This window comes from Caloenas nicobarica, chromosome 12 (assembly GCF_036013445.1).
Source record: "Caloenas nicobarica isolate bCalNic1 chromosome 12, bCalNic1.hap1, whole genome shotgun sequence".
Classification (NCBI taxonomy): Eukaryota; Metazoa; Chordata; class Aves; order Columbiformes; family Columbidae; genus Caloenas; species Caloenas nicobarica.
In genome coordinates this window covers 20,497,038-20,511,238 of record NC_088256.1, presented here as the reverse complement: position 1 = coordinate 20,511,238, position 14,201 = coordinate 20,497,038, and the positions used below count along the sequence as shown (strand labels likewise).

General features: G+C 42.6%; 1 protein-coding gene across 1 annotated transcript in view; it reads right to left on the bottom strand.

The window, feature by feature from the left end:
- The window catches only part of PAK3 (p21 (RAC1) activated kinase 3), a 75,978-nt gene that overhangs the window by 21,360 nt on the left and 40,417 nt on the right, over positions 1 to 14,201 (bottom strand). The window contains exons 3-7 of the mRNA XM_065643000.1: positions 12,261 to 12,361; positions 7,427 to 7,580; positions 5,664 to 5,701; positions 3,105 to 3,236; positions 2,098 to 2,260 (exon numbers count right to left, since the gene is read on the bottom strand). Of these exons, the coding sequence (XP_065499072.1) occupies positions 2,098 to 2,260; positions 3,105 to 3,236; positions 5,664 to 5,701; positions 7,427 to 7,580; positions 12,261 to 12,361 (588 nt within the window). The remainder of the gene's footprint in view (positions 1 to 2,097; positions 2,261 to 3,104; positions 3,237 to 5,663; positions 5,702 to 7,426; positions 7,581 to 12,260; positions 12,362 to 14,201) is intronic.

Sequence of the window (14,201 nt, the reverse complement as noted above, 5' to 3'; positions counted from 1 at the left end):
GTCTTTAAGCACTTTCCTTTATCGAGTCCTAAATTAAGTGGATAAGGAAGCAGAATTGGGCCACTTCTGTTTTATAATTACAGTGGAACATATTCATGTCTTCATTACAGACAGAATTGCGTTTGATCTTATCTCGGTATTAAAGGCTTTACTCCCCGGCAAAACTTGTAATGAAAGTGGCTCTAGAAAGACCAAGTTATTTCAAGCAGAAAAGAATTATGAAAGCAATTTAAGATAAAAGAGGGCAGGGGACATCTTCCTAAAAGTATAAAATCAATTGTGGGGGAATTAGGCAAGGTGGAGAAGTCATATGAGCTAAACCAAAACCAAAGCAAAAAAAAACCCCTCACCACCACAACATGCTTAAATATAATTAGCCCAAGACTATAACAAAAAAGCATCATCCCCATTTTCAGATAGCTTTGTGAAAGCACAAAAATATTTTCATTGTCCACATCACAATTTGCCCAAGGCAGATCTTCAGACCTTGCTCACTTAGTATCAAATTCTTAAGAAAGAAAAAGCACGGAAGCGTGTAACATTTCAAAGATATAACCCACAATAAATCAAGGGCTCCTCATCTGGCACACACAGAAGGCTGAATAAACGATGCACGTACTCAGGTTGATGTTTGCAGGGTACCTGCGGATCCCACGGTGGGAACCTGCCTCAGACATTTAGCTGCAGCTGAAGACGACGTAATTCCTCCCTTTATAAGCTGACATACCTGCAGGTAACTTACTTGCTCTGGAATTTCCTTCCTTGTGCCCTCAGCTAAAGCTAATGAAGTTATCCCTTGGATACACCCTAGCGGCACTGAGATTCAGTTCTTTATAGTCCTGTCAGCTTGCTAAGGGTGCAGAAAACTCTACATGAGCAGCTGAAATCTCAGAGCTGAGGGAGGCGTCAGCCTCGGCGGTCACAGCAGCCATCAGTGGTGCGGCAGGTACGACAAGAAGGTTGGTCCAGCACGAGAACGAGCATCGACAACCACTGTGGAGAAGCCACAACCAGACTGTGTCCCTTTACAAGCAGTTGCCCCCATTAAAGGCTGAACCTTATTGGCTTTGAGATCGAACACAAGGAGATGAATCCACTTTTTGTCCTCAGAGTTAATGGTAGAGACAAACTGGGCTATGTTACAAACCCAACAATTTATTCTCTGAGAACATCGTGCTGGCAGCTATTACGTGCAAGAGGCAGATTAAATTGGTTGTACTGCAGAATCATGAAGGGCTTGATGCGTTTTCCTAGAGTGTGATCTGCGCAAGGGTTTAGGGACCAAGGGTTTGGATTCTAATAGCATTAACTGGCTGGGAATTAGCTATGACAAAGTGCCATGTATCTGAGGAATGCACAGTGGATGTGCTGGAGCCTGGCTCCCGAGAAATGCTTGCAGTGCGGTTTCACCTGATGAGGCCACATAGATGTGTCTCTTTGATACATCTTTACAAGCACAAAATAGGGACTGTTTTTAAAGGTTTTTTTTTTTTCTTTTGGTGCACACTGAAAACATGTCTCCTTCACTATCCATGGTGTCAACCGATGTTTTTTTCAAAGGAGTTCTCTCTGACAAAAATATAAAATTCTTGTAAAAACAAACTCTAATACATTGGTAGATGTAGTAGTAGTAACAACAATCATAAAAATGACACCAGTAGAATATCTGGGGCAAGAGAGTTTAGTGCTGTAGTTATCTACCGGTAAAAAACAACCAACCAACACCAAACATAAAAACAAAAAGTCAACAGATTTCTCCAAAGTATTTTGGCTCCAATGACTGCTGAGCAGTCGGGAGTCCAAAGAGAATTTAGGAACCCAAATATTCTGTGCCATTTGGCCATTAGCCCACGGGAGTTCACTAGGTCATTCGCTAGGTCACAGTCTTCTGCTCAACCAGAAACAATCTCTGCTTTTGCCTTCGGTGCAGGAGGAATACCCAGAGTGCTCGCGCTTCCTCCGAGCACAATAACAGTTTGTGTAGGGAGTCATAAGTGACTCTGTGACACCAAACTGAGGACGAACATTTGGTACCTATAATTCTGAAACATGCACACAGTGCACTGCTTTATCAGACAAGAAATGCAGGATACGTACGGAGTTTCTCTAGGATCTCCTCATCTGTCATCTTGGATTTTTTTCGCTGCCGGTCTGTGTTTCTGTACAAAGTGTTTGTGTTTGAGTTTTCAGGCTGGGGAGTGGTGGCTTCTTTAGCTGGTGCTGGTGCAGCGGCAGGTTCAATGACGGAACGTGTGTAGATCTGTGACAAGAAACGGTTTTGTGTGAGAAAGGTGGCTTGCACAGATGCCCCTGAGATCATATTTCAAATGCAAACCCTTCGGAAGATGCTGTCTGCCACATCTGGGGCTCTTAAAATGTTTGGGTTTGCTGTCCGCTTCTCAAAACTGAACTGGCAAAAATAAAAGGCTAGGTTTACACAAGTTCACAGCCCATTTCATTTCCAATTTTCATTGATTTTCTGAAAGATGACTGAAACAATGAATTTACTGTGTTGCAAGGATACAGAAATAGATCTGTCCAGGGCCCCCAAGGCTTGGTCCCTGATGCCTGCGTGTTCTCATGGGTTAGAAAATGACACTCTAGTTGGTACGCAATTGTTTGAATAGAGGCAGGGGGCATTTCCCCTTTCTGATCATAACTGTTGAATTGGCTTCTCATCAGTATTTCAGGCTTTAAAGAGTGGACGTAACTGTGTAGGATTCTTCTCACCAAACTTCAGTCACGTAAAAGTTAAGGGTGTTGTCTAAGTTGTTCATTTAGCTACTTAGATAGTCTGTGGAGAGGGACAGGTACCTGCAGGGCACAGTTTCTCCTGTGTCTCCTGCAAGGGTAGCGTTATCCTGCTACACTGGTAGCATTAAAAGACATGATGCTACCTCTTTCCTGATACTGAGATAAATTCACAGTCCCTATCAGAATCACAGGAAACTCATGACTAAATGTGAAAGTTCAGAACAGATTTTGGTGTTAGCGGCTCGGGTGAAGTACTATGTCATGGTAGGACTGTAGCCCTTGGGCTCTTCACCCAAGAACAAGTGCCATCTGATCAGGAACACAGAGCGCTAACCAAAGCTGGGACTTACTGATTTTGTATGTTCAGGCCGTGGTGCGATAACAGGTGGAGGTTCATTGTCATCTTCCTCTTCTTCATCTTCTTCATCCTCTTCTTCAGAAACAGAGGGAGCTAGTGGGGGTTCTGATGCTGTTTTTGTGCTCTGTGGACAGCAGCACAGTGACAGTCACCATTTGGGCACGTGGGAGGTTTGATAATTACAACTTTAGTCTGCTTAGACTTCAGAAACCAGTCTAGACATGCCCATAGTCCTACATGCCTCACTTCTAAGTTACACACAGCACAATACGATTTAAAGGTTACAAATTACCGTGCTGTTTTGTTAATTCTTCTCTGTTCTTCATTTTTGACAAAAACAACTAAATCATTCACATGCTTAGTCAAAGACTAATTTCACAAAAAGTAATGCTTGAATATATCACTAGAAATCACATCTTGTTGCTGGCTAATTGCTTTGGCATTGCGTCTACAGAAATGGTAACAGTTAATTAAGCTAACAGGTGTCTGCTGGCTAGGTTAATTAAGACACTTCCAAGTGCAAAGCCTCCTTCGTCGATTTGCTGAGAATTTGGCTTTGGAGAGAAAGTCTATTTGTTTCTTTACTATTTTACCTGTGAGGTAACCACACTGCCTGTCTCCACAGCACTGAATTGCCCTGTTTAGTAGCTCCTTTTTCAGCACCATCCTCTGCTTTACCTAATCAGAAGTTAACGCATCCATCTTTCCACTGTTTGCCTGTTTCTTGCTGCTGCCCATGGTGCGGTCAACCCTCGGGCTGACTCAAACGCAGGCCTGGCTGGTCAGTTGTCTACACGCAAACTGAAGCCTACAGTGCAGATATTTAAAGGCAGGCGAGTTGAACCGCCCCGCACCAGTCCCAGCTGCTACGCAGAGGCAGCGGGTTATAGTACGTTGTCGCAAATTTGCTGGTGAAACGAAAGTCTGAAAAGGTGCCTTGTTAAGTGTTTACCAAGCGCTTTGCAGCTGGCTGCAACAGGCCGCTTGGAGAACTGAAGCTGATCAAAGGCCCTGCTCTAAATATCCTCATCTCATTTGCGTTATCTTTAAAATGGCATCGGTTTGGTCCAGTACAAACACCAGTAAGGGACGGCCCGCAGGAAATGGGGAGACCGAACCTTCGGCCGTGTTTTACTGAAAGCGGCCTGTATTGCTGCTTTACATCACCTGTGCTCCAACACGCTGTCACACAGACATACACACACAGAGTATTGTATTTTCTGGGAGTCTCCATCCCGTCACCCAGCTTTTAAAGGCGAATAGTGAAACAGGCTACTGATCTGGACAAAGCAGGGAATGACACGTCAGACATTCTACACGTCCGTGTAAGCGCCAACTCTGTCAAGCAAGGGGTGCCCTAATGGAAGATGTGTGTTACTTGGTCATACATTAATTAGATCAGTGTACAGCTTTCGATGCATCACTAGCACTTTGCTTACATGGGGACAGATGATGATTAAGGAAAAAATAAAGAAGAGAATAATTGCATTTCTGTTATGTCAGATTCTTATAACTATTTTTCCCACTGAGCTCCATGCTTGGCTTGACAGCACTTAACTGTGCAGCTAGGACATATACAATGTCATATTATTTAATACCAGACTCCCATTAAGGAATGAAATGAAATTAAAGTCATTCCAATGACTGCTCGATCCTGTCATAGAGTTGTCTTCCCTGTACTGTAATATTGAACCAGCATCCTCGGAGTCAGTAACTTTTGACAGCTGCCACCTGGGCTGTCTCAACACTGTGTCCACCAGAATAAAACACCGCAGCTTCTGCCAAAGTGTCCATGCCCACTGGAGGAGCTCCCGGGAAGTCTTACCGTGCTCCGGCGAACCCCAAACTTCCTTTTAAAAGTGTGTTTTATTAAAGACAAAGTGGCATCAATTGGAAATCTGAATTGAATACTCGAAGATCCTTTTCATTTCGTTACACACGCTCTCTGCTGTGTCATCACAAACCTAAAATGAAGTTGCTTAACTCTTGAAAATAAAGGCCAAATCCCCATTCAGTCATTTGCTATTTAATGCACTAACATTAACACTAATAAATCTGGTCAATATTAATGTGGATGTCATGACTGTATCTCTGGGATTGCTATGGCAATCTAGTGTTAGAGTGGATGATTATTTAAAACTTTCTTTCAATGGTTCCAGTGAGTTACATATCAATTATAACCTTATTTATATTCAGCTACATATCCAGCTGTACTAAGGATAAATCATACCATTTAATAGAACTGGATTCTAAGTTGTTAAAACTAAATTAGAATGGGCTAATTAGACGGCACTGCATATTGTTGTGAATTATATTTTCCACTATGGCTAGGAACAGCAATCAATCTTCTGTCTGCAAAACCAGACTGTCATCTGTTTAAAAGTTCTTAAACAGAAAATCAGAAAACAGCCAGCGATCCCTTTTCTGCTGCTGCAAAGACAGAAAAATGTACTTTCTTTGAGCCCACAAGGCTGGCGCTGTCACAAAAGGCAAAGCCCACAGCTCGCTCCACTTAAACACTCTGAAAGCACAAGGTTACCGTGACACTCACCGAAGGATGGGCTTCGATGTATCCATGGGCGCTTTTATCTGCAATGTGCAAGGGAAAATTAACCAGATGCTGTTATAAAACTGCCTGTTGGGGGGAATCCCGCAGAACAAGTAAACCCAAATAGCGTCTTTCTTTCACAACATCCCTCCAGTAGTAAGTTATTCTACATAGGAAGCAAGACAACAGGACAATATACCAAGTTTTCTTTTTCTGTGGTTTCTTGTGTCCCTTTGTTGTTTTGCCAGTAAATAAAGCAAATAGAAACTTGGTCAAAAAAATGAAAATTGTTATTTAACAGTCAACGCTGCTGTTCTGCCCAAGAGCTAAAGCAGCTTTTTGATTTGTTTTCTTTTTTAAAAAATAAATTGCGTGCATTGATTCTCTTTAGCTTGCTGAAAGTGTTTCCCCATAAAACCTTTTCCAAAATCCCCCTTGGCCGTGGCAGTTCTATTCTGACACAGCACAGTAACAGCTCCTGAGGTCAGGAACATAGCGTGTTTTGAATTTTGCATTTCATCACAAAAGTAACTGCTATTTTAGCAAACATTAAGTGCCATGTTAGACAGTCAAATCTATTATTTATGGAATTTAGAAAAAAAAAAGCTTTCCCTCAAAATAAGAGAAGTGTTAGTAAATTCTGGAGATAACAGCAGTTTTTACAAGGACTTCTGAGCAGCTCTCCCAGTCTTCATTTTGGAAGTCGTCTTGGTTGAACCAGCAAATTGAGGAAATTACAGACTCCACTGCCACCAACTACCACGTGCAGGGAACTGAACCACTGCAGGTTAAATTACAAACACTGTCCACACCCTGTTGGATAGTGACACCCCCTTATTAGGTGAAGCTGTTGACATGAGCTTTACCAAACTAATGGTATTGTAATAGTATTTTTGTCTAAAAATCAATTCAGTTATTAAGGACTAGCAAAAGAACACATCGATACAAAAGCCGGATATGCAGCACCTAGTAAAAACCTCTGCTTACTTGCACGACGTATCATCAGCCAGAGTTTTTCTAGCGTAAAACGGAAAGAATGGGCCAAAAAACCAAAAAATGCTAACTGCAGCAAGGCTCGCTCTATCATTTTTGCAATGCGACACTACGATTTTGCTGACTGTAGGCAACCAAGAGAAAAAAATGACACCCCCCATTGCACTTGTGGGATTTTGAATAGTAATGCTGAAATCAGGAGGATCTTCCCAGAATAAGAGACTGCTCCGGACACTGACACCTTCCTCCTCATCCTGTGGCAACGCTCCTTTGACACCACAATAGCAGCTGCTCCAGGTTTATTTGTGAATTTATGCAAAACTTAGTCTTCTCCACAGTTAATGCAAAAAAATCCTCGAAAATTCTCCTCTATCACAAAAAATCCTCACAGTCCGTAAGCTATTGCTCAAAGGATCCAAGAGTAACTCATGCGACGCACGGAACAAGTACGGCCCGTACCCCAATCTGAACGCTGCTAAGGAACGGGGAGGCACGGAAACAAAATCAAACAGGACCTTTGGCCACTAACGCTTCTGACTAAAAACGGTAATGATGGTTCCATCGAGTATCTTCTTGAGTTATAAAAACAAGCGGCAAAGAAAAGTCACAGTTCCAATGACATTCAGGGGACAAAAGGAGAAATATTCATTTCAGGAGTATTCCACCAAGTGGAATTTTTTAAGGCTGCTTCTTGAGCGTTTGAACGTCGAAATGCTGGTCTGACTCATTCTGGGGCCTGACACTTCCTTCTTCAAAGCAAGATGTTGACTTACCTCCTGACGTAAAGCTCATATATTTCTGGTTGTTAACTGTTTCTTTGGAATCATAAAATTTGAGAACATCTAGAACAGCTTGTGGGTTCTTCTTCTGCTCCAGTTTTGTTATGTTGGAGGTCTGTAGTAGCCTGGCCCACTGCTCTGGAATGCCCTGCAGATGTCAAGTGGAAAGAACGCAGATTTAGAATGTCGAACAGCCACAGCCTCACAGATCTTTACCAAGATCCCATGCTACCTGTAAGATTACTTTCAGAAATTTTGATTTGATGCCTTACAATTAAAATGAGTAGTATTATACGTTAGATGCAATCATTCTCTTCTCTATCAAAATATAGAGTTAAAACCAGGATCCAACTTTAAAAAGAAAAGAACGTTATGACTGTGATAGGAAAAAAAGTGCATGAAACTCATCTTTAAATCAACTCTGCTATTCCATGGAATGATGATTTAAGGCTTAGCTTGTTTTCCTGGTGATTCAGTGCAGACGTAACATGACTATGCTATATCTGTGGACAACGCAGTGTATTTTAGGAGCTTTACACTGGATTTTTAATGCTCAATAACACAAATGCATTTTGCTGTCTGATTAAAAGGTAAACCCCATCCTGATACAATTAATTTTCAGCATACCAGTGAACAGTATGAGGTTAAGAATCTGCATTTAAATTCTCAAAATTGTAACACTGAGTTGTACCACGGCTGCAAAGGATGTCTCTTTTTCGAGCTCCTGTAGCTCTGTACATTCTCTGCTGTAAATATACAGAAACCAGGGACTCAGAAAACATGCTGAGAGTGCCAAAGCCTTGCACAAATTCCCGGACATCTTACAAGTGAGGGTGGCATTTGAAAATTTATCCAATTGCTGAAAGCCACAGCTCTGCATTGAAACTATATTGAAGAAAAATGCTTTAAATATCCAGCATAATTTCCTAAATTTGAAAGCCTGTAATTTTCCCCATTCACTGCACAGCCAATATCTCCCAGCAAATTGTAGGGCTTACTGCATGAAAAACTACACCTGAGGTACATTTAAACTTAGCCTTGGTGCCACTCCAATCTAGGTAAATGCTTTAATGTACCTTCTTCCTAAGAAGATCTCCGTAAAACAATGTGTGACGTGGGCCTCCAAAGTTTAGGATTAATGAAAAAAAAAAAAAAGTGGGATAAGCCAAGCAACAAATCTACTGCACACACATCGACCTGCTGCTGCAGTGCTATGACATCTCAAAGAAGCATTGGGATGCAAGATTCTTTTGGGCCTGTGACGCACCTCTGGGAGCTTCCCTGTGCACATCTGTGAGCCATAGAGATCTGGCTGTAGTGGGCGTAAATAAAGAAAGAAAAGAAAGTTAAAACAGAATGTGGGACAACTTAGAAGGTGGTAGGAGGAAACCAACCGGCCAAAACGGGGAAGTCCCATCTAAAATGGGAGTTTACGAGGTAGATACCAAACAGATTAGGTGGTGGACAGGCTACAGGAAGGCAGGCTTAGGGAAACAGAAAAATCACAACTGTTCCAAAGTTTGGAAGCATCATTTCCCCTCCTCTGTTTTTTAAACCAGTTTTTCTCTCCCTCATAAAAATACATTACTGAGGATTAATGGCAGGTGACTGCAAAAATTATCCATGATCTCTTTTCTTTACTTGAAAAATAAAAATAATAAAGGAAGATCTAAGCTTTTGCTGTTTGTCCAGCTTTGAAAGCCAGGTTAGCATTTTCGAATGGCTCTACACAAGTTTTTTCCAATGGTTCTCCAGTCCCAAAATCACAACTGGCCAGTGCATGAGTCAACGAAGTGCAGGGGAGAAAGCAGCTGGTCAAACTCAGACTTCACGTTGGGAGGTTGTGTATTGTCATAACACAAATAAACTATGTGTGTCAGACTGAAAATTGGGACAATTATAAAGCAATGCTTGATTACATTAGTAATGTGCACCTTCTTTGGATCTATAGCCACAACTTTCTCCCACTTGCTAACGTCATAATCTTGAAACTTTAAAAGTTTGGTGAGTGACCCCATTTTATTCTAGATTGGGGATTGGGAAACTGTTTCAAAAATGCATGCCTCACAAAATACACTCCCCAAAGCCCTGCAAACCACACTTCTTGCTCCATTCAAAAAATGCAACTGTTTCTTCAAAATGAATCAACATAACGCTCTAGCAGCATGCTCCTGCCCAACAGTTTCCAAACCATTTTATTCTGAGCTTCAAGAGCCCTACGTCTTCGCCAGTGTGGCTGCTCCAAGCACAGTGAAATGGAGAGATAACATACATCCATGAGCAAGAACACAGCTTGGTGCTCAAGCCTGAAAGCCGAAACTCGGGAGGAGCCCATGCAGCTTGGATTGGAGATGCAACAGCAACCAGGTGACACAGCTGGCGGGTGTCAGCAAACGGCCCGACGCGTTGCACATCACCAGCAGAGCAGACACTCTTGGCATGACAACCGTGATAATTCCAAACAAAACCCCCCCAGGTATTTGCACATTTATTGGACATTCCCATGGCACTTCCAAACTTTTGAAAGAGACAGGCAGTGTGATCACTAGACAGGAGGAATATTTTTACACGGTGGCAGTCCCTTCGGCGGGACGTACTTACCACGCGACTACCCAGCTGATACACGGGTTGTACCCAGGTTGGGGCAAATCAAACATGCCTAACATAACACGTAAGATAAGGCTTGCATCTGGGATTAGTGGGGAGGTGATAGCTAGCTCTTAATGGTGTAAAAATCCCTCTACTCTGACATTTTATTCCAGTTAAGCACTGACATTTTACTCCAGGAAGGACTGAAGCGCTAAGTCCTGTGCTAGGGAGCTGCACAGGGGACGTCACCTCTCCCTTTGGTTCGTGTGGAATTGGTTAGAGCCTCCTCAAAGCCCAGTGCTGCACTTCTGTACTACTGTAGAAATACTGTGTAATTGTGAAACAGCAGCCATCTAACGTCCACTGTTTTGAAAGGGAAAAAGATATTAAAAAGAAACTGTGCTACGGCAACAAAGGTGGACGTATTTAGTCACGTACAACTGCTTTGTTCTGTGAAAGCCCAGGACCTGTGCTGGTGGCATCTGACAAAAAAACCCAACAACCAACCCCCACACAACACTACAAATCTCTGATGCTAGAGAGTGTTTTGACACACTGGGTGATAATAACAACAATCAAACGGATCCAAACCATGATCTCTGAAGTACTGATAGAGTGTCTGTGCTCAGCACTGAAGTGCGTGAACCTCCGTGTCCCCCCTTTGTGTTCCATGGGTCCTCACCCCCAGGTAAGTCTGCGGGAGAACATGTTTGTGACCCATCGTGTTTGCACGGAGCCAGAAGGAAAAGGTCTGAAGCACAAAGCAGAAATAAGGGTAGAGGGCTGAAAGGAAGAATAAATATAGGATAAGAACAGCTGAACACTCAGTGGGGAGAGCAGTGAATGAGCAAGAAAGGAAGGAAAGAAAACATAGACAGGAAGAAGAGATGCAAACGGAGAAAACAAAACCAGAAAGTAACAGAATATATAATATGATAAGAAGACAAAGAGAATGGAACTGAAGGTTAACCTGAAAAAAAAAGTGCCTAGAGGGAGAGACAGAAAGGGAAAAAAGGAGGAAAATCAGGATAGATAGCAGGGAAAATACAACTTTAAAAGCTTTATGCTAAGTTTCTGATTTAAAAAAATGACCAAATCTGGGCTTTTAAAATGAGCATTTAATCAAGCCCTAGGGGTTGGCAATTTTGAAGTAAAATTTTATAAGTAGCATCTATTTTTAAAAGGCTAATTAACTAGTCCACATATTTTAAATGCAGCTGTATTTCCTAATTACCAAGGATAATTAAATTTCAATGTTTCTTCGAAGACATGCTGTCATCGAATGTGTGGTTTTTTCCTTCTATTGTTATTATTACTATTGCTACTGTAGCACACAGAAAGCTTCCAGTTTTCTGAAATGGTTTTGAGAAACAAAAGTAGCAACCAAAGGAAAAAAAATAGAAGGGGATAAAGAAATCACATTTAGGGCTCAGATACTGAGAAGTAACCATCCTTTCTTTGTCCAGGCAAATGATTCGTCCCATCCTGTTTGGTGTATGCAGCGCTAGCACACTTTGTGATGTGATGCAGGGTGATGACACAGCCTGACCGCCCAGCTCACAGGGCACCGCTCGTGCTGCGGAGAGTCGCTCATGTTTCCTCTCCGCAGCTCCACAAACGTAAGCTTGCTGCCATCTAAGGATTAATGGTTTCAGCGCCTAACGAGGAGTCTGGGACAAAACACTTTGGAAGCCCCCTGTGCACTTCAAGGGGCTTCCATCAGACTCGTTTTCCCCAACACTTTGTGGCAGAAGTAGAAAAAGTTGACTGGTCTTTTATCAATACGTGAAGGCTAGAAATGTGTCTGATCACCTGGTCTACGGATATATTTAATTAAAATGAATGGACTTCCACAATGCTGCTGCTTTCTGGATGTCTCCAAGGGCTGTCCGCAGAGCAGCCGGACTTTGCACTTTGGGGCTGATTATCACGAGTGTGGGTTTTTCATGCTTTTCCAAAGACACTGAATAACCAACCCCTGTAACAGCTTGTGGGACTGATAAAAGCACACATCTACGTTCTGCCTAGTTTTCATCTTCTGCAGGCGCTCTGCTGACAATCCTTGGAGAAAACAAAAAGCAGCCTGAATCAGACGTAAACCACTCCAAATTGTAAGCCCAACAAATAAAAGTCTCTTTCTTCGCAGCCTGGCTGCTGTCATCTGACGTTTCTGGCAACAGGAGGTTATTTTACCATCAAGAGGCTCTGGTAAGCATGCAATACAGTAGCAGTTACTTACTGTGAATTCTCCAGTGACGGCATCGAATCCCACATGAATGGTATGTTCAAAGTCTGAAGGAAGAGAGATCTCAGGACGTTCTTTCTCTTTCTTCTTGTTGGCTAGAGGCAAAACGTTAACACACACTTATTTTCTACACAGCTTTTCATTCAAAAACTTTCACAATCAAGTGTGCTCAAAGTAGTATTTTAAAAGTAAAAAACAAATAGATTAATGTCCATCTTACTTGACGAATAGACCCAAGCTAACACAACACCAGCCTGTCAAACTCTGTTTGAGAAGGTCTAGGTGTTATTTCATTTTGGTTTTCTTCCAGGCAGAGTCACAGCTGCCACAGCAAGCTGTGCATGAAGCAGCCCTCTTAGGCTACCTCTAGCCAGTAAAATTTCTATTATCAGTTCTTTTTTTTCATAAAGTTTTCCTATCTAGCAACTAACTCCCGTTTGACTTAGCTCTGTGGGTTCCTGCAGAAGAGAAGCACCCAGGGCCCGCTTGTGCGTGCCTGTCTGCACCTGTGTCTGTTCTCCAACATGCTTTGAACTTATTGTCAAACTCAGTCACATCAGAGACAAGAGGTTTTTTTAAGATAACCAAGCAGCTCAGGAGCAGACACAGATCCTATTCCTGTCTCCTGAGGAAAAGGCTGAGGCAGCAGCTCTGTATTAGAAACCACAGAATCTGCACAGCAACAAGATCCCATAAACACCACTGGAAAAGCTTCATTTGAGCTTTCAATTATCTAAGACATACAACCATAAACCCCAGGCTTTATTAGTCTCCACGAATTCCTTGTTTTTAAATCACTCCACCAGGATTCACAGAGTGTGGAATATCTTATTGAAGGAGACAGACTTGGAAGTCAGTCAATCTGCATGTTTCTCATCTCCCCCCTCTTTTAACACCTTTTGAAAGTAACGTCCCTCATGGTCATCCATCTCCTGTGCTTTCCACTATTGATAAATCTCACTTCAGTTTTATTGACCCTGATAAAGAATGAGTGGAATTAAGGCTGAGAGAAGCTGCCTTCGCTCTGATGCATCAAGAATACATGCTCAACAGAGATTTCTCTGACAAATTGTGACAATAATGCCAGTTCTGGACGAATCCCAAACACCCAGATAAGCATAGCATAAACCTATATTCAAACATCTATCTTGCTGGCAGGTACCTGAAACGTTTGGCTTCCCCAGAGCAGCAGTGTGCTCCAAGACCAACTACCACAAGGCTCAATAATACAGTACGGAGCTATCAGCAGGAGCTGCTCTAGCGTCAGGGTATGTCTGTAACAGCTGAGGGGGGAACTGCCACACCGCCCAATACATTTGTCATTTCAGTGGAAAAATCACACACTGAGGACTGGAACAGAACAAATATTACAGTGCCTCCTCGCAGCATGTGAGAGTTATTAACACAAACTCGGGAAGTAAGACACGCATAAAGCGCTCATGTAGAATATAAAAGATGTCCCGTCATCTCACATCTTTAAAGTAAACATTCTGCACTTCAGGACCCCCCCTCTCCTCTGCTGCCTAGTGTCATGCGTGGCTGGTTGACAAGTCCCCATCGTGGTCCTGAGCAAGCTTGGTCTGCAGATCTGACGTGCCTTGGTGCTAGCCGTTGCGAGAAACCCAGCTATGCGAGAGGTTTATGCTGTGCCTATCACAATGGGACCCTACACCGGGATCTCTAAAGCGCAGTGTATCACCCTTTATTAATGACAACATGAAAATGAATACACGTGCCACAGTTACTTAGCAGCAGGAGCAAAAGGAGCAGTTGTTCACGTCCTGTCTTTGCCTTTCATATTCCCTCAGTGCAGCGCCAATGACAGCCACGTTACGCACACCAGAAACAGCTGACAAAGACAATTTTGTGTGTGTCTTATTTCAAAAGCAAGTGTCCCTTTCTACCGATGGACCTTTGCAAAATCTATCTCCTGGC